The following is a 27,536-nucleotide window of genomic DNA, read 5'->3' as shown; positions in this document are numbered from 1 at the left end:
TATATGGAGACAACAGTAGGGTCCTCAGTCTGCAAAATTCCACATTAGGAACAATTATATAATTTGAAGCTGAAATGACAGCATTCTGAATTATCTGGGTTTATTCATAAGTAATGTCTGAACAGTTTTTGGAAACCGTAGATTGCTACACAAGTGCTAAATACAATTGATAAGTAATTCTATAGCACCTTCCACTGGAGAATCTTACCGATTTACAGATGTCAATGAAGGTCACAATGCTCCGAGAATGATAGGAAAGTATTAATCCTTGCTCTTTCCAATGGACCAAACTCAATTTTTATTCTATTTTCTCAATTCTAGTGGCATAAGGGCAGGGATTTTGTTGAAAAACCGTAAGAAATCCACAGTCAACAGTCAAATTATGTACACTGTATTGGGTTTGACACATACTTTTTCAAAGGTTTTTTACTCATTTACTGAACACTTTCAAATGTTTATCATCTGTCTTCTTTGTATTTCAGTGTTTTAGCTTTATTATTTTAATCTCATAGTCCATACAGAATGAATAGAACTGATGCCAGTCTAATAAGACATACATCAAAACATGTCCTACTCTCACCAGCTCCTATCAGCAACCTATACATTCTTAACATGTTTCAAATTCGTACATAAAATGTTTGCATGAGAATGATTTTTCAGTATTCCTAGGAAAGACTAAATTTGCAATACTCATTGAAATAAAGATAAACATGCATTCAGAAAGCCTCTGGGCTATTTTTAGAAAGGGCCACCTATAGCAGGAGGTGCATGTAATTGATTAACCTCTTCATTGTTTTAAATGGCCAACCTGAAGGTTACAACTAACACTGGAAATTAAAGTTCCATCGCCAATAGCAATTTTACGATTTCCAGTACAAAGGAGCATTCAGTGATGATTACCCTGAGAAACAACACAAGACATCTGAATGTTCAAACTTTGTTCCAAATCATAACCTGATAAATTTAACTTAATTTCTCACATTATGATCACTTATAGGGTGACTTATAGCTGTAGCTCACGAAAGCTCATGCTCAAATAAATTGGTTAGTCTCTAAGGTGCCACAAGTACTCCTTTTCTTTTTGCGAATACAGACTAACACGGCTGTTACTCTGAAACCTGTCATTATATAGGGTGACTGTTTCAGAGATTCAATTTGAGGGGTCAAATTCCCGAGACCACTAGATTTATAACTCCGTACTTTTTTTTTTTTTTAAATCATCAATGTCCACTCCAGTTTCAGGAAGAATATTTGTAATTGGCATTGCAGGCAGCTGTTCAGAGTTTGATTTAGTCTTTAAAAAGTCATCAATTCCTTTTCATGAAAGCCCGAACAAACATTTAAAAATGCTTTTGTCTGACCACAAACAGTAGACAAATACCCCATAGAACCATTAAGTGTCCTTAATTTTCCAGGACACAACAATGACACTTGCCATCCAACTTCCTGAAACCTAGAGTCCAAGCATCCACTTTCCTTCTCCTCTTCTTGTTTATCCCTATCCTAGTCTGGAAAAAATAGGACTGATCATTCTGAAGGGAAAAAGGTTTTGCAGGCAGCAATACCAGACAGGAATGCACAAGTTTGTAGGTATATACCCTATCTGTTCTACTCTTTCTGTCCCTCCAACAGAGGCTCCAATAGGGCTCTTTTAGTTACAGTCCTATACATTTTGCCCATTTCCATCTGCATTTACAGTTTTCAGTGTAGGACTGCTTCAAAACAGAGTAATAAATAATTTGGGATCCTGGATTTTTATATAAGCTAAGAATCCCAGTAAGCATCAGATTCAAAAAAATCCTTTTCAGGATTCATTTCAGACTCTCACGTTTGGAGTGAAATGAAAACTTGTCTTTAATTAAAGCTCTACCAGGCACTGCACTGTTGCTTCTGAATCTTACTTCTGCTTTCAGACAGGAGTAGAGGGAAACTGACAGTTAAAACGTCCTCTCCCTTCCAATCCTGCTGCCAAAGGGGAAAGCAGGCTGGCCCAGGAGTTCCTGAGCTAGAACAGGAATGCAGTGTCCCTGAAGACCATGACACCTGGAGGTCTCCTCAGTCACTTGTGCTATAGGGCTGGGCCTGTTGGATATGCCCCAAAATAACCCTCATAGCCTGCTGAGTCATCAAATGATGCTCTCCTTTTAGTTGCTCCCTCGTTTCTATCCTCTGGCTTCAATTTCAAGTTAAACGAAGTGCTTGTTTACTAAGCTAAACTGGCTAGACAACGTTACCTGTCCAATGCACTGCTCCAAAGCTTGAATTGTTTGTAGTATCACCTCCTCCTCATTTTCAGGCTGTGAGAGGCTGACCAAGAAGGGATAATCAGTTGTCACCGTACCTCTGATTCCAACCCCCATCTCAGCAAGTCTAGACTGCTGTAACAATAACTTTGTAACTGGAGTAACCGCCAAAGTTCTGACCTCAGATTCCTGAGCAGCCCTACTGACTCTCTTCTTGGGAGCCATAATGCTTCCCACAAATAGCGAGAAAGGGAAGAGGAAAACCAGGAATCGTCAAATGCTCAGAGTAGCAGAATGGCACCTCCTGGTAGGTAATCAGACAGTTGAGGACACCGAGACCCACCCAAAGAAAAACAGTTGCTGCTGGAAGTCAAAGTTTCAGCAGCACTATCTCCCCCACTGCTTCTGTAACCAGTTCATCCAAATAGGAAGTGACCCTCCCCCAAGGAAATTACCCTTCTCCTTTCCCTTCCTTACCCCATGTACTTCTGTGTTTTATGCATTTGGGGGAGGAGGGCAACTCTGTGATGTCAGCTTCTTTTTCAGTTAGAAATCAAACAGCTCAAATGCGGGGAGGAGGGCGGGAAGATTTCTGGCAGCTAGCCCATACCAGCTAAAGAAGAAAGGGTCCATTATGCCATGGAACACCATGATGCTGTTAATATAAATGGCCATTATGTCTGCTTGGAAATAACAGTGTCTTTCCCCTACCCTGATCCAAAGAACCTGATGGAAAATAAGTTACTTCAATTGGCATTGTAAAAGCTTCTTCCCTCCTCCTTAGCAGAGCAGAATGTCAGGGCTGATGGGAGACTTTTCTCAGGGCTTGTCTATGTGGAGAGCTAGTGCATGGTAAGCTGAGATGTAAATCTGTAACGCTCTGGCCTGCCATGCATTGACTGGCCATGTGGACTCTGCTAGGTTGAAGCAGACTCTGGAATTTTTAGTGCACAATAGGAGGGTCCACATGTGCAGCAGGCTAGAGCGCTGTAGATTTACGCCCCAGCTTGCTGTGCACTTACACTCTGTAGAGACATGCCAATAAGCATTTGTGGAAACTTACAGACACCTGGGGACTTGCCAGAGCAAAAAGGAACATAGGGTAACATTTTCAAAAGTGCCTTAGTGACTCAGGAGTCTGTTGGCCATATTTCAAAGGTATTCAGGCACCTAAAATGAAATCAGAGTTAGATCCTGTTGGAAATCCCACTAGGCATTTATCTGCATCTGTAACAGACACCTAAGTACCTTTAAAAATCTGGTCCCAAGTCCCATTTCCAAACGTGATATAAGCACTTAGGGGCCTAAGTCTCATTGAAAGTTAATGGGATTTCAGATCCTAAGTACTTAAGTCACCTTTGAAAATAGGACTTAGGACCCCAAGTCAATTCTGCGCTTTAAAATATCTAATCAGCAGACTTTTATCTGGATATTGGAATGGCCCACACAATACCCGTTATTAACAGCAATAACATAACAGATTTACGGACTTAAACAATTCATACACTGATTGGGTTTGAACCATTAAGTAAATGAAGGTCAGGCTAACTTCTCACCTAGCAAGCAGGACATATTCCACAGTTGTGCAACTGATTCCATCACCCAAAGACCTAAGTTAGGTACACTAACCATTTGCATGGTAGATAGTGCATACCTAGTTGGCACTAGAGAAAAACAAAGGCCAATGTAGCGAACAACCAACATACCCTGGGGTGCAGCTCAAGGCTCAGACACAACCTCCAGTTTGAAGATGCATAAAAATGGTGAAAACTTGTGTTTCTTTTTAAAAATCGAATCTCTCTGCAGTTACCCACTTTCAGAACCGCAGCATGCTCTTTGCCCCAGCACACCTACCCATGTTGCTGTGTGGTTTAACCAACATTCTGAAATTGCATTCAGTATCACAACGTGCTGTCTTGGTGCACTGCACATTAATAAATGAGAATGGACTTTCCTGTCTGGTGTACGGAGGAGCACGTTCCACCATCACCGACAGAGTTCTCTTTCAGTTTTAGTGGCAGAGATGTGTGAAATGGAAGGACCAGGGTGCTAAAAGAGAGACAGTAAGAAAATTTTGAAGAAAAAAATTGATAAAAAAACATTATTCTGTATTTACCCCTCCCCCCATTTTTGGACAGATCTAATCTAATCTAGCTGTCCATGGATAATATATTAATTGTATCCATTGTCTGAAGCACATGGATTCATTACTGTACTACCACATATAAGCATATGAAAGGAAATAAGCAGAACCTTGCTCCTGTGAAGATATTCAACTTGACGGACAAGACAAAAACGGGGTGTCAAAAATCAGAGACATGCTACCATCTGTATCACATATTTATTGCAGAGAGAAGGCCAGTTGCTAATCAAAGAATTCCATGTGCATGATTGACCCATAGCCTTTTGGATTTCCAGTATTGTTAAAATTATAGCCTTTATTTACCCATGAAAATCACATGCCGTTTTTAGCAGTAGGTCAGATGAGATAATTACGTGGAAGAGTAATAGTCTTCCTAATATTGTAGACTTTAAAGACTAAAAGCTTTGAGAGCGTACATTCCCTCTATGAAAAAATCACTCATCCCTTAAAAACAGGTGCTACAATAAAGCAATTGATAGAACTTGGGGAATAGGCACACTCCCCACTAGTTGAGCTCAAAGAGTTGAAGGATCATATTCAAGAGGCTGCACCTTTCATAAACCCAGCCAGTTCTCAAGTAACAAGCCACCCAAATTCTGCCTTTGACACAAACATGGGTACAAAGCATATGTTTCCTTCCCCTGGCCTGTTTAAACCACGCCACATCTTTTTCTCTTTCCCTCACATCCTGACTGCCCACATCAGAAGGGCAGCCTACCAAGATGAAGGATCAAAGATGGTAGAAATGTTGATTGATAAAGTCTATAAATGGGAAGACTTTTCCTAAACATATTTGCCCACAGCAGAGAGATGTTCCAATGACCGAGGAGGGAAGCATACAGGCCTATATGTAACTATACAGGCCTCAGGAAAAATAGGAGCAAGATAGATAGTAGGACACTTTTGATGAACAGACCAACCAATAATCTATAACAAACATGACTTTTTTTAAGGTAAAGAAAGGACCTTTTTCAACCTTATCTTTATTGGCATAAGCTATTGGATAATTCAGTATTAAAAACAGCAGTAGCTACATGGAACTACAACAACTAATAAGAAGGTGTTTCTGCCCAAATATTCTCTATGGCAAAATGCCATTAATTTTTAAAATTAGTGAATTATGCAACTTTCAAGTATCTTTATCTTTCAAGTATCTTTACACTATTAACCCACGCCGGTCCATATTAAACACTATTAACAAAATACATTAATAGTGCAGTGCTTTTATGCTTATGAGTTGGGAACACTGACATTAATTTCCAACAAGAGATTTTGGAAAGTAGGAAGATTTTTTTTCAAATGGTTTCAGGATTTTCATGCTAACAGAAGTTATGCAAATATGTGAAGAATCCAACTTTCCTGGCAAGTTACAAAAAAATCCAAGCACTGAAAGCAGAAAAAGAAAAAGTCTGGTTCCAAGGTTAGTTTGCAATTGCAGAAAGAAAGAAGCAACACAAACACATACAATTAGACTTTTTAGCATACATCTATCTGCTGAATGGCCAGCTAGGCAATAAAAAGCATTCAAACCACAGCAATTCAGCAAGCTCCTTCTTTGAAGAGAAGGGGAAGAAATGCTAATCTGCTTCTAGAAATCAGCAATATGATGTGTGCTTCCCATTAGGTTGGGGTCAACGAGTGATAGAGCATCGCTTGATGTGATATTGCTCAGTGCACCCTGATGTAACATGACACATGCAGCGGAAACAGCACTCTCCACTCCCACCACAGCAAAATACCCCCAGATACTAGAGAACCTCCAGATACTTCCTTTAACCTATTACTGGAACTAAACGTGGCTATTTCAACACAACTTTTACATGCATCATGAAGGCAATCCTCAATCCAGGATCAAGATAGCAGGTGTATTTTGAAAGGGGTGATTTCCTTGTAATTTTTACATGGAAAGATTTTCTGACCTTCCTCACTTCAAAGATTTCACAAAAGCCATAAAAAGCTACATGCACACAGAGCCAGTTCAGAAAGCAGCAGACAGCAGCCAGAAAGTCTCAGGGTTGGGGCAGCTTTACATTTTGGATCTAGATATTTTTAAGGTTACAGGGGTCCAATCCAAAGACTTTGCAGGAGGCCTGGAATTTGCTCATACTGCCTAAGAAAAATAATGGATGGTATGACTCAAGTCATTATTTACTTGGCTGAAGTATCACAAGGGTATTATGAGGAATGAGTAAAAAAGCAAATACTACAATGGGAATGACAGGATTGTTGGGGGTACTGGTCATGGGATATACAGTCAGTCTTTTATTATTATTATTCTCCTAGTGGCTAGCTCATATCCAACGCAGTTGTTTGGCAGTTACTGAAAGTTACCAGTGTGAATAAGGCTATTGCGTTGCCTCCCAAAATACACCACAGTGTTGAGCACTCATTGGGCAGTCACAGCAGAGGACTGAAGGAGAGCATGGAAACTAAACTACCCTCTCACCCCTGTGTGGGCCAGTCAGACCAGTGGTTCTCAAACTTTAGCAACCCGAGGATCCCCATTTTGATTTAAAAATTTTTGGCTCCCCCCCAAGCCTCCCCCGCTCAGCCCCTTCACCCAAGGCCCCACTCCACCCCACTGGGAGGGAGACGGAGAAGTTGATCAGTGCAGCCAGCGACCTCAGATATGACTCACTGACTCCCTGGAGTACCCTTGCAGACCTCCAGAGGTCCACACCCCAGTTTGAGAAACCCTGGGCTAAGCTATATTAGCCAGATGGTGTGGGGGATCTGTCTGTGCTGTAAGTGTTCTGTGAATAAACAGAGCACTTCAGTTTGCAGGGGCTACCAGTCCTGCACTTTTGATGAGCACTTCGCTTAAACAAACATGTAAAAATGTAACTAAGGTTTATTCCGCACCCACCCACCCTGCCCCCTCAGTTCACCCACAATTCTCCTTTGTGACATGGTGAACTAATTGTACATACCTAGGGAAGAATATCACTTAAGTTTTTCTACTGAACACTGAAAAAAATGTACCCTTGATTTTAGAGAACATACTCCCATGTATGCTGTAGTGTTCACACTGAGAGACCACACAAGCTGTTACAGTTTCACAGAAGGCTGGTAATTTTTTTAAAGAGCTAATATATTTCCTTGTCTCCTGTTTGTCCTGTTTTATCTACTCTGAAACATTTTTGTTACTAATACACCTCATTTCCTCGCTAACGGATCAATATACAGGTTTTTGTTTCCTTTTTTAAAACGCAAAAAAATAAGGAGAAAAATCACAACTTTGATCCTGAAACAGGAGTCAATGGAGTCAGAAAAGGATATTGTCTGAGTCTCAGAGACTGGGAAGAAAGAAACCTGAGCTGACGCTCTGTTGTAACCCGATCCAGTTAAAGAGGTATAGGGATTACCATTTGTAGTGTTTCTCAGGGGTTGGGGTGAGGGGCAGGGAGTGCCGCAGACAGTTCTCAGTCTGGTTGCATGGGCCAATAGCTGCTAGAAAGGTTATAAAATGTGTAGACACTGGACGCCAAGGAAGGATTTTTGATGGGGTGGTGGGGTTTTTTTTTGGCATTGCCTTTCGTGCTCCTGATGTGTTAACAATCTCGCAAAGCACACATCTTTCTAGGAAAGAAGGGCAATGTTACTTTTGTTTACTAGGTGGTGGGGGTGGAGTGGAGTAGATAAGGTAGGGAAGGATGTCTGACACAGGCACGATTCCCAACTGTCAATACATAGCACAAAGTATTATCAGGCTCCCCACATCAAGGAAGCTGTATGTGAGTAAGAGCAAGGGGCCCGACCCTTAGCTGCTGTAAAGCAACACAGCTCCACAGATTTATACCATCTGGGGATCTGGGCCAACCGACGGGCAAACCCAGTTAATATTTTGAAGCAAGGACTCTTGATACCAGGAGGGCATTTAGAAATGCATGGGCCAAAGATTCCCAGCATTGAGGCAGTAGGGCAGGATCAGTTTATGTGATCTTTTCCCACTGTTATAAAAAGACATTGTATAGGATTTTAAAATTGCCATTACTAAAATTGTGAAAAACTAAGGGGCTATTTATAGGCTAACCTTTTCACGGAAAAAAATACATTAGTCTATATAAAAAAAGCCCAAACCAAAGAAGCTTATGCTGAGGAACTAAACTCGGTGTGCATTCTCTGCATTCAGCTGCTGGATTGCCAGGCTACCGTTGTTAGTGGGTGAGGGTAAAAAATATACCCATGGAATACACAGAGAACAGCATCTTCCATCCAGCCCCATCTGTCTCCCTCAGCCTGACCTGGAGGTCTGCTTCTAGGGCTGGGAAAGGCGGTTGCTCCCCATGCTTCACCTGCTCTCGGCCTCTCAGTGGGGACGGTCAGGAAGCAGGCCAATTAGCGCCAAACAAGATTGATTTGGGGGATGTGGATACTTATCCCCAAGAAGCGGGGCTGAGGCCCCACAACTTGATTTTACTTGGGCCTCTGTACCGCCATGAGAGAACTTTCAGGTCCCTTGACTAGGGCTGGATTTGGACCAACTGAAGTCCATGAACCAGACTCATCGGATTTGTCCCAGCTTCTGCGCTTATTAAAAATTGTGTGTGGGGGGGGGGGGAGGGGAGTGAAGCACAGGGGGGATATCAGCTGTTTTAGACAATCTTCTAACCTTCCCAAAACCAGCTGTTTTCAGCTCCCCACGTCAGTAAAACCAGACTAGAAAATAAACAAAAACTTTCAGAACCAAAGCCTCCGGCTGCTTTAAAATAATTGATTTGTATGAAAAAAATATCCTTTAACTTAGAAAACATAATCCTCGGCTAACAGCCACATGCCAGATAGTGCTGCACAGTGTGATGCTATACAATGGTGGCTATTTCTAAAGCTAAGAGCAAGGAAGCAGATAAAAGCAATAGAAGACGATGTTTCAGAAGTCTAGGTGTAGCCAATATACCACCACTTGTTCTTACTTTAATCTGAGCTTCAAATGAGGATTTAAGTTAGGGTACTAAATTCTCACTCCATCGTGCAAAAGAAAGTTATGAGTGGAGAGAGGACCACAGCATGAAGAATGTTTTTAACAGAGAGAGATTTTTATGCTACAAGGGTAAGATTTCATACATAGTTAACACACACATTAACCGGGGATCCTACTAGAATTATTTATTATTTGTATCACAGCAGTACCCAGAGGCTAGAACCTCATCATGTTGGTACTGTATAAACATATAATAGAGACCGACCCTGCCCTGCAGAAATTAAAAAAATGGAAGCAAATAATCTATACTGGCCTCTGGATCATCATGGTGACAATTGTTCAGGAAGTATTATGAGAGGTGAACTGGTAAAAAAGGGGGGAAATTGTCGAAAGTGTTATAAAAAATGTGTCCCCTTTTTTTGGTTGTAATTTGAAATTTCACTGAAACAAAAATTCAGAACATTTCATCCGGCTCTAATGAGTGATATTTTAGAGTTCATCTCGTGGGATCCATTTGGGTTAAGAGACCTCCCGAATACATTTTTAAAAGGCCACATGGTGGGGTGGGCGTGGGGATCCCTATTCAAATTGGTTGGAAATAAAATACAGCAACCTTTAGCGTCATCTCGAATTGAGAAACTGCACCCCCACCATCACCCACCCACAGCGACAGATTCCTGTCAGAGAAAGTATGCAGCTGGAGGGCGGGAGTCAGGCAGCACAGCTCACAAGGAGGAGTGAGCAGGCAGAGATGGTGTCAGCTTCTTCTGCCATCAATTAGACAAGCATTTGGAACTACTTCTTTCCTCCCCCAGTAATTCAGAGAGGGTAACATTTTTAAAAGCCCCAAAGGAATTCTGGAGCCTAAATTCCATTTTCAAAAGTGATTTAGGTATTTAGGGCCCAGATCCTCAAAGCAACTAGTTCCTGCTGAAATCAATGGGAGCGAGCCTAAGTCCTACAGACTTTCAATGAAACTTAGGCTCCTAAGTGCCTACGTCATTTCTGAACATGGGGCTTAGATGCTTATGAAAATTTAGCCCCAGTCTTCAGTCCCTAAACCTCAGCTTAGTTATTTAGCCAGAAACATTTTTAAAAACCACACATTAAGAACAAACATCAACTGACTATGAACTCATTCATTTGGTTTGTTCACCACTCTCTGCTTCTGGGGAGCAAACTGATTAACCCAAGCAGACGACTCTCTGGAATGGGGAGTTCAAAAGGTTTTGTTCTGTGGCGATCCTTGCAGGAGACGTTTGTCTACTCAGCCAGATTAGAAGGTTCCCTCCACACCCCTTACAAAAAGATAAAAAGGATGATCATTATACAGGCTCCAAAAGCAGCTATGTGCCATGCCAGGCAACGCAATGCCATGGCTGCTCTAGCTTTACTCATAGTAGTGGTCTCCAGTTTCAGCTTACCTGTTTTATGCACTGCAGCCGGTCATTGGTCTGCTGTATGTGCCTGTCCATAGAATTCATTTTGATTGTCTCCACTTGGCTTCTACCTGAAAGCCATTAAAATCCCTCAATCTGCAAGATAAAAAGAAGAGGAAAGATCACTGAACAAAGTTCATGCACTTCTGCCAACTCTACTGACAGAGAGACCATGGATGTTACACATCATGGGGTTTATCCTTCCTTCCTGGGGATGATTTTTTTTCTCTTCTGGTTTGGGAAAGGGAGCTCTGTCAGGGGGCCCACAAGGTATGCACAGGCAGAGGCTCTGTATTTTAAATTCAACAATGACATTCCAAAGTCACATGATGACACCTAGCTAGGTGAAGCAAACTCCACTGGGAGCATTTGTGAAGTCAATGACAAAGGTTCCTTTTACACAAAGAACTACAGAACTACTTCAACAAATGCCACTAAAATGAAACAGCAAAACTGCTGGCAACGTCCAAGAAGTCTGGATTTTATGAAGACATGGACATAAAGGATTTGCCCTCCTCTTTCTATGGGAAAAAACCTCTCGCTCTCACAAGTATTTCGGATGCACTGTACTATTACATGGCCAGCAAATAAGGACTGGGATTACACAACTGAGCCTAAATACACTTGCCTAAGTATTTGTTAGGAAAGCTTTGGATCTCGGTACTTTCAGTTAGACTGATAAGAATACCTTGATATAAAACATCATTTAAAAATGGTTCTGGAAGGAGCAGTGGTGGCAATGAGCACAGGACTGGGATTCAGGACTCAGGCAAGATTTTCAAAAGTGACTAGTGATTTTGGGTGCCCATCTTGACATACCTTAAAGGAGTCTGATTTTCAAATGTGCTGAGCAACAGACACCCTCTAAAAATCTGGATCCTTTAAGATGTCTCTCTTTAAGCCACAAAAACTACTAGTTGCTTTTGAAAAATCTTTGCTTCTGTTTTTATCCCCGGCTTTGCTTCTGATTTGCTATGTAACCTTAGGGAAGCCACAAACTCTCTGAGCCTCATTTTATGCATCTGGAAAATGAGCAGCATACTCCCATCTCAAAGAGGTGTTGAGAATTTTGATTTGCGTGGGTATAGCACGAGCAAATCATCACATGAGAAACAACACCAAGGAATTATGATGATATAAACAGCAAAACTGCGATCTGTTGGCCCCACTATTAACACTCAGCATGTTGAGCTATGTTTGCGAATGTAGGCAGCTATCAAGAGAAGCCAGAGTTAAATCGGTTTGTTAACCCCTTTTCAGAGTCAGGCTTCATGCTACCCTGCACTTGCACATTAGCATCTCTGGTCAAAATAATGAATATATCAGCACAGAATTGTTTTTCAGTGAATATATCAACACAGAATTGTTTTTCAGTGGTGGTGAAATGCAAGTAAAGAATTAAGATCAGTGACCATGCTAGGTACAAGGAAGGTACTGGGTTAGCAAGTAACCTCTGCATCTCATTCTGGATTCTATTTTCTAAATCCTTCTTATCTCTGCCTCAACCCATCCCACAGCTAAAAGCTATGCCACTTATGGCTCAATCCATTTTAGAGACAGGGATAAATATCCACTTGGGATTTTGCTCTGGCCTTTCAACTACTGTAGTCAACACTAAGCTTGGCATCTAGGCCAACTGGAATGCAGTACAAACAAAGGTAACCCGCTGAGCCCCACAGTCCATACGCACTGTCTGTGGATTGAGTTTAACAGAGTCCCTCTTGGCTTTATCTGTTCTTTTACTTTAGTGGAAGAGCAGTTGCTTGGAAAGACGGAAACTTGGATTCCAACCAGCAATTTCTGTCCATAATTCACAATATCAACTGCTACACACTGCAATTTGTTTAAAAGCAGAACTGTAACAAGGCTCTAGCTATGTATAATTGTAAGTAACAGGCTTAACAGTTTTAAAGGCTTTTTTCTAATACTCCTTTCTCAGGCAAGGGTGATGAGCCAGCCAGCCAGCCAGGCCGCCCCGCCCCTTTCTCCTAACCCCTTTCATGACACTCTGAGTGGACACGGAGTGGATACTGTGTCACAAAACTGGTCTTTGCCCATATGGATTTCTCTGTCCTTGCAAGACTGTGATAGCCAGCTTGGAAGAACACTGTAAGAGGCTGCTTTCTCACACCCAATGACTAGGGCAGCGGGTTGGGGGGGAGAGAGAGGAATATTAGGATATTGGATATTAGAAAAAACAATTTCACGAAGAGGGTGGTGAAGCACTGGAATAGGTTACCTAGGGAGACAGTGGAATCTCCATCCATAGAGATTTTTAGGGCCTGGCTTGACAAAGCCCAGGCTGGGATGATTTAGTTGGTGTTGGTCCTGCTTTGTGCAGGGGGTTGGACTAGATGACCCCCTGAGATATCTTCCAACCCTAATCTTCCATGATTCTATGAGAGGGGAAGGACAGAATCTGCACGACACATTTTCATGGCATATTTACATGACTGCAAACTTTATACTGGCACAACAGGATTCCAAGTTTGCACTCCAATGTTTGCCATTGTGAATTCTAGTTTCATTCCTATCACACCTAGCAGTTTGTTTTGTTTATCATAGCTCTGTCCCTGAAAGTCTTCTCGCTCTCCACACACACACACTCTGAAAGAGAGGGTGGATTTTTCTGATTCTTGTTCTCCTAGGGAAGCTAAAACCCTTCCCCACTCCCACCTCACATCACTTTAAAGCCCTACAATTAGAGCACCTCTAAAAGTCTGCAGTGTGAATGCCCAGCCCCCAGAAAGGGAATTGTGCTCCCCTGGATGGAGATGCTGAATGCATCACTGTCACAGCACGATGGATTCCAGACCATGGCATCCGTGTGTGTCCCACGCACCCTAGCCGTCTGAGATTTCTGTACCTAACTGATAACGTTCTCTCATGGCTCCTGCCGGATTAGACTTTGGGAGAGAAATCTTTTCTGCTAGACAGCTAAATGAGGTCTTACAACAGCAGCTCAAGCACCTCATCCCCACACTCCAGACACAAGAGGGTTCAATAAAGCACTCCTGTCAATAAATTATAATACTCATGGAATGGTAAAGCCAGTTTCATGTACAAGTATCATTATTAGACTTTGCCTGCACCACCTTCTCAATGGCAGGCACTGTCTAAGAACCCTTTAGAAAACGCAGATTCATATATTTTATTAAAAATGAGTAACACATTCTTATCTGCTTACAAGACCCCAAAACAACCTCAGTAGCCATGGCGTTTAATCTTTCAGTGGACAGCAGAGGTATTTATCATGAGATAAGCTAGCCCAGACATGACACCACTTCAGCAACAATCCATCTTAAGAACTGGAATACATTATCTGCATTTTAATTGCTCATTGGGACAGAAGGAAAAGAACTCTTTACAAACAAAACAAAAACAGTAGAAATTTTCTTAACCAGCCAGTAATCACAATGCTGTGTTTAAGCTGCTTTTGGAACAGAGATAAGTGCCCTTTTTTGGCATTTTTAGTTAACCCTCTCACAGCTATAGAACCCTGTAGAATCCAATCTCAAAAAACAACTCTCCTCCAGGCAATAGATTCAAGGACATCCCCAATACCTCCAGAAAACATGATTCCGCTGCAAGGCTGCATGTACCAGGCACTGAAGCTGTCAGCTAATAACAACAGAAAACTCCTATGGTGCTGTTGGCAGTATAATGTGGGGCTGGGAGACTGCAGGGGGATTCTATAGAGATAATGATAATGACTTGCATTTATGTAGTACCATTCATGCCAGAAGATTGCAAAGAATTTTACAAATTGATTTATAAACTGTATATAATACACCTCCAATCATCTGACTTCCAGTTAACCACGTGTAAATGATGGTTGATCTCAGCTACCTGAACCATGCATTACTCTCCCATTTGTCCAAAACCACATCTTCCCCAACAGCGGTAAATTTCTCAGAAACTTTTAGGAAAATCAGGGCTGTACAACATGCAAAAATAAACCATGATAGTCATGCAGCTACCTCAGAGTAACATGGAAGCTGTTTCATTGCCCATAGCAACACTTAATGGTTTTGGATGGGAAGTAAAGAACACCATGTGCACAGAGAAAAAAGAAAGCTGAATAATTGCCAAGGTACTGAGGGCTGGCCACATGCGGAAAATTAAAGGCACGACTATACTAGTATAATTACACTACTATAGTTATACCAATAGACCTCTGTGTGTGGACACACTCATTCTGGAATAAGAGTGCTCTTTTCTGGTTTAGTTTATGTCTCTTTGAATGAGGATGCAACCCTACTGAAGATTAGCCGTAGTACTGTACCTTACTTTGAAAATAACAGTGTTTAAGCAAGGGCAAACTCAACAGACTGGAATGGGACCAGCCTTCTATTATTTAGTTAAGTGCTGTATCAGGTCACAAGTGAAAATGACTTTGTTGGGTCTCATTCTAGTCTCTTGTATATCAACGTTAGCAAACCACAGCAGGATTCGGCACAACAACCAGCCTCTGTTCAGAGGGATAGCAGCAGGGGTTGCTGATCAGCATTAAAGGGCATCAACAGAGCTGTGGGGAAGAGGAAGCTTACTTGGTGCCTTAAAAAACAAAAGAATCTCTCTCTCTCTCTATTTCTCTCTCTCTCTCTCTCACACACACACACAAATAAATTACTACTGTTTTACATGCTAACTCCATCTACAAGGATGAAAAGAATTGTTCCTGTTTCCCTTTGGTTATATTGTTCCGTGCATGGAGAATGTATTCTCCTGTTGTGTTTCTGTGGCATAGACCTGCTCTCTTTTAAAGAAAATATTATGTACATTATTCTTCCCTTCCCTCCCCACAAGCATGTGAGTTTATAGCTCCAGGCAGTAATTAAATAGACCTCATTTACGTATTTATGATGCCTCAAAAGGGGGAAAGTTTTTTTTTTTAAAGGAACAGATGTATTGACCTATTAGACAATGATTTTTTTTAAACCTTAAATGTATTGAATCTTTCTCTGGTGAACTACAGTTAGAAATATGTTCTTAAGTAGGGATTATGTAGTGGATGATAGAAAAAATGGAAAAGGGAATTTCTCATCTTGCTGTTCTAGTTTATTATATTGGTTGATATTCCCCACATTTTGAGTTTTCAATTAATTTTTTGTCAAAAGTTTGATTTTCAATCAAAAATATTTTCAAAAAGCATATCATTAAAAAAATAAAGTTTTTAATCAGTTTTAGAGCTGTTTGAAACATTTCAAAAGTCACACATTTCAACATTTCAAAAATTTGAGATTTTTTAAAATGAAAAAGAATGATTGTTTTGAAAAAAATTGTGACTTTTTTTTATCATTGCTACTTCATATGGTAGGTTATGACATGAACCGCTATTAAATCAATCACAGAACAGATTCAAACGTCAAAATTGCATGTCATTTGTGACATAACTGAGAATTGCTGGCTGGTGACCTTTAGAATGACTAGGGTGCCAAGTAGATTCAAAAATAATGTATTTGGCACTTTACATCCATGAAACCTCACAACACCCCTGTAAGATAGGTACGTGTCAGCCATATTTTACAGGTGGCAAAACACAATCAGAGCTGATTGACTAGCCCATTGCCATGCGGAGAGTCAATGGCATGTAAGAGTAGAATTCCTGAGTCTTCTGGTCCCAGGTATGAAGCTCACCGGCAGATTGGTGGGAGGAAGTTGACACAGATTTTGCCTTACAACTAGCACGAATACATGTTGTTAACCACTCACTTTCATGAGCACTCAAGCTGCTGACCAAATTCCTTGCTCTACACATACACACAAAGCAGCTACCTATGTGTACACTACTGTATCAGACACCATAAAGAGTAGACAAACTGGATTGCATAAAATAAGAGCAGACCCAAGTCACCAGCTAAAACCTGAGTCCAACCTTTTCGAGAGGGTATCAAAATTTTGGTCCCTTCTTCACTCAGTGCTTGTGCCCATACACACTTTCATACCGCTCCACTTTCTGGTTTTGAGATGCAAGTAGTACTGAAATACCATAGGAAATTGCTTATGCCTGATCCATGGAAGTAGTAGTAACTGGGAATGTCACAAGAAAGCCTATTCAGTAAGTTTCTGCCTTATTGCTAGACCACAGAGGCTCACATAATACTTGCGCACACTGCCTGGAAACCATTACTCTCATTACCATTACCATATAGGCCCAGCATATAAACCAAAGTGATCAATTTGTAAACAATTACTAACTGATTAGTTTTGGCAAATAGATGGGAGATCCTTTAACATACAGGCAGAACTAGAGAATGGAACTTGTCTTGAAAGTAAACAATGTGTCAGCATGTATGATGGGTAATAAATAATATGTCATTTTGTAATTTAATTACTTACTTCATGTAATCAACCTAACCGTTGATTAGAACGTCACTGACAAATGAGATGGCGTTTTTAGACTCAAGAGATTAGTGGTAACATAAATATAAATAAATAAGTAGAGTGGAGTAATACCCACGAACAAAAAGTAATTACCTGAATTTAAAGTTAATGTTTTAAAAATTAAAGATGGAGTTACAAATAGATAACAAGATAAAGGAGAAGAAGTTTGGTAGGAGTGCACTCCTCTTAACTCATTGCATCTCATCTATTGATTTTTATCCCTTCCGCTCTCCGAGACGTAAAGGAACATCCACCACAATGTATGTGCTCAGAACAGCTAGTGTCTAAAAGGGAGAGAAAATAACTGCTGTGGGGCAAACAACAAGGGCCTAAAGATGTTGCCAGGTGAGAGCTCAGTGGGTCAAGATACTTGGTTTCAATTTTACAAGTTGAGGGTATAAAGAAGATGCACTCTAGCAGCCACCATCTGGGAAATCACATGTTTGTTATCAATAAAAGGGTCAGACTTGGAGCCACTTGGAACCAGTCAATTGAAGTGGGAAATTTATTGAGAAAAGAAATCACACTGGTGTAGTGTACTTCATTTCTTTGTTTTAACCTTAACGAGGTGCGAGGAAGGCAAAGAAAACAATTTCCAAAGCAAGAATTCTACAATACATTTAAAATAACCCTGTCTCCCCTCAGTATCGGATGGTAGCATAGGATGAAGCACAAACTGCTGGTGAATGCTGTTGCTATGTTATTCAATCAGATACAATGGAATAATTTGTTATATGTCTCTACTATGCTGAGAGTCATAAGAGAAGGCTAAGAATTTTTTTTAATCTAATAAGTGTCTTTGATCAGGCTACAAACCAGGCTATGAACAGGATGGGAGGGGATTACATTGGCTAATGAATCAATTAAGTCATCAGCAAAGAAGTGGCTCAAGCTATGGTGTTGAAGTTTAACACAGAGATGATTAAGATGAGACATTTGTATTGTACCATTTACACATCAGGGGGGTTAAAAACAATTAATTTGCCTAACATACCATCTCTGTCAGGAGAGCAGCCAACTGAGTGCTTCACCTATACAAAAGGAGTTTAGTTTCTGCACAAAAACTTGACCAAGGAAGATCATTACATATTAAGATGTAAGCATGGAGGATTTAGCACCATTCGTGATTTCACAACATTTGCTGTTCAAATATAAAGGTACTCTATTTACTGAAACATGCCTTGAAATGACATGCACTGTTTTCACTTTATATGCACACATGTCCTATATTGCTACTACATATGTTGGTTTGTAGTATACATCTATATTAATAGGAAGAACAATGCTAAATGAAACTATTTCATTTAAAAGTACTTAAAGAACCTTCCTGTTGATTAGCTGTGTTGAAGTGAGATTGTAGGTCTGTTTTGATTAACAAAAGTACTGCACATATTTCCCCCCCTCCTAGACAAGCCAGCAGATGTCTCCCTTTTCTACTAAAGCCGAGAGAGCTCCATTCCTTTCTCACACAGCAGTCTTGTGTTTCTTTAAGCCTTTACAAGCCCCTACAAATCCTTTGCTGCTGCTTCCTAACAGGGAGCACTAAAACTGACACTGTCTGTCTGACCTTGTGGTTATTGATTAACTATCTCCCCATTCGCTGCCATCTTTCACACCTCCAGAGCTTGCAAATAGAGAGCTAAGGAGTTGCAGTCATACTCCCTGACAGCTATTCTCAAAAAGGGCTGCCTTTGGAGATGCAGAGAGAGAACACTGCTGTTTGATCAAATGCGTTAATGTCAAGACTAAATACCAAACAGGTTCTGACAGCGCGTACCGTTTAATATAAATTTGTTACAACAATTCAACACAAATAGGAGAAGGAGAAAAAAGAATCCTAAACCCAATTATTTATTGGTTTAAAAATATCCACTGCACTTTCCTTTCACAGCAATATGCTCCCCTAAAATTCAGGGAGGGGGGAACAGGGCAGAAAACCACTGGCATGCTAAATACTGAAAATGGTCCTGGATACCATATTCTAAGCTATCCAGCTTTTACAATAGTTAGATCACAGAATATTTTTCAACATTTTAAACACTGTATTACTCCAATACAACCATCACTCTTAAGCCTCAGGATTAAATAATGCCCTCCATAGGCTCAAAACATACTTTCCAATTACAGACCAAGTAGGACTGTTTGAGTGCTAAGGTATTTCTGTTTCCTTCTGAAAGACACTGAAGGAAACCACTTGTCCTACTAAATATTTTATAAACTATAAAATTTTATAGTAGGTTTATGTATGCTCGAGATTATAAACATTTTAAATAAACTATAGCATTTTTCTTTATTGAAAAGCATATTTAAAAACAAAGTTACGTCCTGAACTATAGGTGTGGGGGTGGAGGGGCAGAGTTGAGGAGTGGTGGTGGCGTATACACACAGATTATATATTACATTCATTTTTAGGTACTTATGCTAACATCCTTAGATATCGTAACAAAAAAATGATGACATATAGACCTTTGGGCATAGGCACCTAATAATAAGATACAATGTATAATGCTTTGTGCATACACATACACATAAAAACATTAAAACTGTGTTGTTTTTAAATCTGCTTTTCCAAAAAAAATTCAAAAATGCACTTAAACATTGTTTTCATCTAGAGAATAAAACTGTGAGAAGTTTAATATCCATCCATGACAACTATTTTATTTCCCTTGCTAAATCAGTACTTCAAAAAATAAGAAGCATGAAATGTCAGGTGAAAGGCCATTTAGTCATTAAACATTTGAAAAAGGAAGTAGTTTTAATAAAGCTTTATTTACCATAAGCTGCTAAATAGCTACTGCTTTTGGCTTTGAGCTATTAAAAAGGGCCAGATGTGAGACAAAGCAGCGTTTGTTATGCTGGGCGAGGAAGAATAGATATTTGTGCAGTACTGCTTTCCATTGTTGCTGTATAAATGTGCAATAATCCCCCAAAGACTTTCTATCATCTTTGACGGAGAGAAAGCAAGAGAGAGAGAGAGTTTGTGTGCATGCATGCCGCCAAAACTCACAGCTTCAGTGAGGGGTGGGAGTGGATTTATTTAATTTATGGTGGTTTGAACGGTGAGCGCTGGCAGTTATGTTGGGTTAAGAAAGCTTTTTCCACAGCCATGTGCTTGAGAACTTGATTGTATACATGGTCTATTATGTACAGACATGTACACAGACACACAGAAAACCAAATCCACACAGGCTTTTGAAAAAAAAAAGACGACGACATGACAGCTTGCATAAGCAAGCCTGCTGGACCCCTCTGGGAGGAGGAGCGGTGGTGCACAGAAATTATTCAATCATCAAGCACATCTGCAGCCTGATTACAAAAGCAAAGGTGGTAGGGTTGTCTGGAGAGCGCACAGCACTGTGATCCGACCTGTGGGGGGTGGGGAACCACAGACGAGTGGGATCAGAGGGACAGAACAGTATCACATCTCTACCCAAGTGTAACACTTCTTTAAATCTCTACACACTGATCATTGGCCAGTACAATAAACTTAAAGCACATGAACGGTCTTTCACCAGTGGCCCTCACCTCTGGCCCACTGGCTGAAATGACTGGTTTCCCCAGGCCAAATACAGTATCTGTGCAAATCCAGTTTCAAGTAATCGCCCTGCTGCATGCTTGTATTATAAGGTTGGTTTCCCTACATTCCACCTAAGCCCAAGCATCAAAAACTCTGTCAAGCTTCTTATATTTAGAGAAGGTAGGGGGAAAGATAGACACTTCAGTTTATAACAGCAAGAAGTAATAAGACAAAATTAGAGGAAAAAATGCTTAAATGTGTGCTCCTAGGGAGCAAGAGCTGACAGACCTGCTGTAGCATCCTCAGAGGCTTTGCACACTGCCATGTAGACAGATCAGCCAGCACAAACATTGACAGTTCCACAGCAAAGTCCACTGATCCAGTGGTTTATTAAATATACTGTAGCTTGCAGGCAAGAAATGCTAATCTGCACAGGGACAGCTACAAGCAAATGAGCCATCTCTAACAAGTGACCCTGATCACTCAGCTAACACCACTACCATCAAAAGAAACTCCCCAGGATACTTGCAAATGCCTAAAATGAGAGGGGACCGGACTCCCCTTTCTCCAATCCATGGTCCCATATCCAAGAAAGAAAGAAAGCTATTTTGTGTAAATTAAGTGGACGTTTCTATGCATTGGAACGAAGTATCTGTTGAGGCAATAGGTCCCTTTAAGAGGGGAAGAGAGCAAGGAATGGGATTGGTATCCGAACAGGACACCCTTCACTGGATGTTCAGATCTGAAGTTAGGTCTGTAATGACTAAATGTTTTTACCATCCTATGGCCTCCCAGATTTCTCAACAGAGCGGCGGCCTCCGAGACCCCTAAGCAGAAGACAGGACTGAGCAGACTAGCCACCTGGTTAGTGATAGAGCTGCATTTTCTCTCCAGAGATCAACCTGCTCAGTGTCTGAACACTACAGCTGAGGTCCCCGTTGATAGGCTCAGTGGTGCGATTCGGGATGGAGTGACTACAGAGACCAATCCCATGTCTCAGCAGGTAAGGATGGACCACAGGCACACTGGAAGTGGCAGAGGGAAACTTCTGCTGCTGCCGCCACATGTGCTGTACGTGTTCTGTGGGTAAGGGCCCCAGGCTCCAGGGATATCAGTACGGTGCCTTGGCACTGTGACTATAGAGGCTGTCTTGCTGGCCAGTAAATTACAAATAAAACCCCAACTGGGTTGGACAGGTTCACCCAGGTCCTCTTTGGATACAGGCTCACAGATGCTGGGTTTTGCAACAAGAACAGAAGCAAAAAAAGCAAATACTTTTCTAGGTACCAGAGTGACCAGCAGCGCCAAAAGCTTCACAGAGAGGACTTCAGAAAGATGGAAAAGAGTCAGTACTAGCAGCAAATGTTAGTAACAATTTAACAATTACCTATCAAAAACTGAAGATGCTGCTTTGTGTTTGCTCTACTCTGATAATATCCCTGCTGGACCAGACAGTAGACAAGATATCAAGCAGAGAGAGGTCAAAGCCTCCTAGGCCCAGCCAGCAGAAACGCTCCTAGCAAGGTAAATCTGAAGTCCACCAAGAATGAAAACTGAGAAGGATTGCACTCTGACATGAAATGCCTTTGTGTTTGTTTAATGTAACTAGGCATGTTTGGGAAGCTGCATCATAAAATTTGAAGGGAACATTTGTTGACATGAAAGTTAGCATTTGTTAAAAACTAAAAACAACACTGTACTATCAGGCATTTTCTTGTATTCCCCAGAACCCATTAGCAATACAGAGTACTTGATCTCTCTCTTCAAAACCATATTCCACCCCACACACATACACACAAATGTGGACAGATCTGGATCCTTTTTTTTGGGGGGGGGGGGGATCACTAGAATTAAACATAACCCAGAAAATATATATAATTAATTAAAATAGCCAGCAATTTCCTTTTATGGTCCATAAACACAACACAATTTATTCTGTTGCTCTTTCATTCTAGGAGAACTGAAAAACTGCTCCCAAGACCAATACTTTCTGGTTAGCCATCAGGGATTGCTTCACTCTTTCAGAAAAAACCACCGGGGGTAAAAAAGAAGAAAAAAAAAAAGCATTGCTGCAATTAAAAAAACCTCTAGAGAACAGAGAGAACTGAATAGCAGCTGTGGGACATGGACGCTAACAACTTGATCTACCATTATCCTGGTCTGTTCTGATGAAATTTAAGTAAAGATTTACCCAATTTCCCAGAATGGAAGAACAATGAATTCCAGGGGGATGGGCAAAACCCATAAAAGCTAAACATAGCTGAAGGAAGAAGGTAGAAATTAGATGGCTGAGCAATTTTTTTTTTTTTTAACCAGAAAAACAAAGTAGTCACTGGCTGCTCCATTACATTTTCGACATTGCTTTCCAGTATTTATGGAATGTAACCTCTCTGTAGTCCACATTTATCTCTGTTTACTAGGAGTTCTAGCATTTGGGGTGGTGCTTGTTGATAATGACCGAAGCACAGGATATTAAACATCTACACTTCCTACACCATGAAGGCGTTCTCACACAAAATTTTTTGGTGGCCTCAGAGTGTGGCCACCAACTTCCTCCCCCTCCCCCCTGCCAATACTTAATTAACTTTAGAAAAAACAAATAAATATGGACATATACATGTCCGCATCATAATTTATTTATGTAGGTTTTTATTGCAGACTCAATAATAAAAATAATATACAATTGTATCTAGTCTTTACCAGACCTAAACAGAATAGAAACAAATAATTTGCTTGGCACGGTCTTGTCTTTTTGTTGTTGTTTCTTTTGCTTTTTTGGTTGGTATTTTTTTTAAAGACTTGCTAGCTAATAAGTCTGTTTCTGTGAAAAGTGTATATTTGTTAACACTGCTTTGCCTTCCCAGTGACCGCAAGGAGGCTGTAGCTGCGCAAAAAGCTCCTGGTGGCCACATTTGAGAAACGCTGTACCTAGACCTACAGTTTTGATACCTTGTATGTTCAGCTTAACCCTTCATCCTTCCCAGGTACAGAGGTCCATGCAGTTTACCATGTGAAAGTTTTTGGAATAAGACCTTGAAAACAATGATCTTTGGTCATGGTCCATTTCCTCAGGTCCAAGTGGCCACATCTCAAAAGTCCCAATTGACAGAAACGGACAGCCTTGTTCACAGCCTTTGCGCACACACACTCCCCCCCAAACAACAACAACAACAACAAAAACCCAAGGGTTGAATGGGCAAGAAGAGTAACTAATAACATCCTTAATGTTGGCCGTTGCTGGTCAGGAGTGAGGCACACTATCAGAACAGTGCAAGGGATGCTTGGGCTGCCACTGTCACAGCCATACCTATTCTGTGGATTAAATATTTCATTTTCCACAGCTGTCATTCAAGCACACTAAGGAGCAAGTTCATCCCTGATATAATTCCTCTGAAAAAAAATATTTAGGACATGGCAAAGTCCAAGATCCTGCCTGTTCTGCATAGAAATTAGGATCCTCTGGTACTTCTCCAAGAGAAATAGCTCCCCTTGACTGTCCTGGGTCAGACCACGCTCGCCATCCACTCTCTAATTTGCCATGTGTTGCATGTCTCTTTCCACCTCATAATTAGCTCTCTCTCCAGAGATATAGAGAGTCCTCTGTGTACACAGATTTCAAAACCTCTGCATAGATGCAAGACATTCTAAATATCTTCAGTTCCAAAGCATTTTCCAAATGTCACACTGGGTATCTTCTGCTTCAGGAACACAGGTAGGTCCCTAACCACTTTAACTAAAAGAAAAATCTCATTTGGCTGTAAGTAGCAATAGGGCTTTTATCTTCTCTAAACCCCCTGTCCCCAGACATTGAAGGGCAGTGGTGCACATGCATCTTCATGGCACAGATATGCTTGATAAGGTTCCTCATTCTGTACAAGCAAGCAATACACAGGCCTACTACCATCGTGAGTAGGCAAAATGGATAGCCACAGGAATAGCGGAAATTGTTGCGGTTCCTTTTTGGTGTCAAAGGGGGTGGGGTGGAGAGAGAGAGAGAGCTGTACAAAATCCCATTTAAGTCTAATTTCCTTTTCACTATGCCTATGGACTTGACATTAATGTCAGAAGGAATTACACACAAGTGTGCAGATAGACCCCCTAAGAGCACAAGGAAACTCCCAACAAGTATGAACTTTTCAGTGTACTTGGCCAAACAATGACTGGCTCAGGCATTTTTAAAAGAAAGTGCTTTCATATGCGAGATTCCACTGTGCATGACAATATATGAGGGCACTTCATCAAACTGGGAATACCAGCCCATGAAGCCATTGCATATTCTGAGGTTACAGGTCACATCACCAGGTGTCTATTGAAATAATAATGCATTTCACCATACAGATACTTCTTTGTATATAGAGCAGAAATTACCATAGTGTAGATGATTTGTATTGTGCAGCAATTTTGAAAAGGGGACTGCTCTCTAGAAGGAACTGAGAAATAAATTTCATTTGTGACCTCCACCACATAAGAATTCATTCTAAGAAATTTAACTAATTCCACTAGTAAGGTACAGATAACACATGTATCACTACTAACACGTCCTGTCCTACATATTCTCTAATCTGATCTAATAACACAAAGTATAGACGGATATTAGTGTTAATGAGCCAACAAAGAAACTCCCAAATTCAAGATGTAGAATTATAGTGAAAAACAGGATATCTGGAAAATAAATTTCACAGCCAACCCTGTTTCTAGAAGTCTGGACAATTCCATAGCAGCAGATTTCCGGTCACTGCAGCTGCATAAAATTCTGCCTCATGGTCAGGTCTAGAATTCAGCACTTTTTGTACCAAGCGGACAGAAGATCTCTGCTAGCTATAATTATATTAGAACTTGTAACTTCTGTAACCTGCATCATGTGACCATGTGAACAGATATGAGATGACATGCAGCAAAAGACTAGTGTAGACACTGACTAGACAAAAGCATTAAAAAGCCCCCAGGTATTCAGAAGCATTGTGATAGGGCGTCTACCCTACACAAGCTTGATGGGGTACATTAGGACAATTAACATATAGGTATTCCTGGAGGAAAGCCAGAGAACGCTAGGGCCTAATTTGCTGATGAAGTCCAGCTGGGGGAGCAGCTGGGCCAAGTTTATAAAGCTAGGAAGCTGGCAACAGACAGAGGCTGCAGGGAAGTAGGCTGCAGTCACTCCCTGGCAGAAGGGACGTGTGTTGCGGCTAGAGCAGTGATTCTCAACTCTGGTCCACCGCTTGTTCAGGGAAAGCCCCTGGCGGGACGGGCCAGTTTGTTTACCTCCCACTGGCCGCAGTTTGCCGATCCAGGCCAATGGGGGCTGCAGAAAGCAGCGTGGGCCGAGGGATGGGCTGGTCGCCTTTCCCGCCGCCCCCATTGGCCTGGTGAACCACGATCAGTGGGAGCTGTGATCGGCCAAACCTGCGGACACGGCAGGTAAACAAACCAGCCCGGCGCATCAGGGGCTTTCTCTGAACAAGCGATGGACCAGAGTTGAGAACCACTGGGCTAGAGAGAGTAGTCAACAGTTACTCCCTGGGAAGAGGGATATTGAGTTAGTACATCCAGAGAAGTGGGGGAACCAGACACAGTAGGAAAGAATCCCAGGAAGGAGCAACAACGGCTGAGGCAAGCAGACCGAACGTGCCGGGTACAGCATCCCTGGACTGGAAGTAGTGGGCAAGCCAGGATTCCCCTACCAGCCACCGGGAAAGTGGCACCATCAGGACAATGCTGAAGAAGACTGCCCGAGACTGTACAGAAGGACTTTGGGTAACACCCGGAAGGGGACACCATGTAGTGGCCCGACTGGAGGGCCAAGTCACAAAGAGGAGGCTGCAGTTCCTGGAGCAAGAGGGGCCGCAGGATGAGACAGGACGGGTGAAGACATTGCCAGAGGAAGGATGCCTCTACGATGCCTAGTAGAGCTAATATCCAGGACAGCCAGGAGGAGGTGCAACCTGCAGTGAGTGGCCCCTGTCACAAGCATTAATTGTACAAATGCCAAGTTGGGTCTTGAGCAAAAACTGACACAATGGAAGGTTTCAGAGTAGCAGCCGTGTTAGTCTGTATTTGCAAAAAGAAAAGGAGGACTTGTGGCACCTTAGAGACTAACAAATTTATTTGAGCATAAGCTTTCGTGAGCTACAGCTCACTTCATCGGATGCATACTGTGGAAAATACAGAGGATGTTTTTATACACACAAACCATGAAAAAATGGGTGTTTATCACTACAAAAGGTTTTCTCTCCCCCCACCCCACTCTCCTGCTGGTAAGAGATGGAAGAGATCACCAATCCCCAATTAGTCACGTATCCTTTCTTCAGGAGATGGCACAACCACCACTGTTCACCACCACCATCTCCATTGCCCCTGAAAGCCTCAGAATTCTAATTCAGAGGTTCTCAGACTGTGGTCCACGGATCAGCTCCATTCAGGTGGTCCATGGATAGCTCTAAGGTGTGCACCTGGGTAGCTGCACATGAAAGAACGAAGGGCCACCCACCTAATTAGTGGAGCTGCGCAGGCATGGTGCTTGGACCCTGGAGAAGATGCACATGTAAGGTGAGGTGGTGGTTTTGGGGGGAATAGGGGGTGAGAAGAGGGGGTGGGGGGAATTTGGGACATGCAGGGCTGCGGTGGCCGGAGAAAGAGGTGACTTTCCCCAGCTCCAGGGCTGCGGCTGCTGAGGAGAGATGGCCCTCCCTCCCAGCCTCAGCTCTGTGGTTACTGTGGTGGGGGAGAGACCCCACTCCTTGCCAGCCCCAGCTCGGGGGCTGCCGCATAGGGGGAGAGAGGGCACATTCATGGCATTAGAAAGGTAAGACTACTATATTAAAATATGAGTTATGGGCTTTTATTTGTAGAACAAAAAATGTTCATTATTATAAATTAATCTGTTAAA

At 41.7% G+C, this 27,536-nt stretch overlaps 1 protein-coding gene across 1 annotated transcript in view; it reads right to left on the bottom strand.

Annotated features, from left to right (window-relative positions):
• Positions 1-27,536, bottom strand: part of ZMIZ1 (zinc finger MIZ-type containing 1) — a 472,315-nt gene that overhangs the window by 194,898 nt on the left and 249,881 nt on the right. Inside the window, 1 exon segment of the mRNA XM_073353233.2 lies at positions 10,732-10,842. Coding sequence (XP_073209334.1) covers positions 10,732-10,791 — 60 coding nt within the window. The 5' untranslated portion in view covers positions 10,792-10,842.

The sequence above is a fragment of the Lepidochelys kempii genome, chromosome 7, assembly GCF_965140285.1.
Source record: "Lepidochelys kempii isolate rLepKem1 chromosome 7, rLepKem1.hap1, whole genome shotgun sequence".
In the NCBI taxonomy this organism is placed as follows: domain Eukaryota; kingdom Metazoa; phylum Chordata; order Testudines; family Cheloniidae; genus Lepidochelys; species Lepidochelys kempii.
The sequence above is the reverse complement of the archived record's forward strand: the minus strand, read 5'-3'. Positions and strand labels throughout refer to the sequence as shown.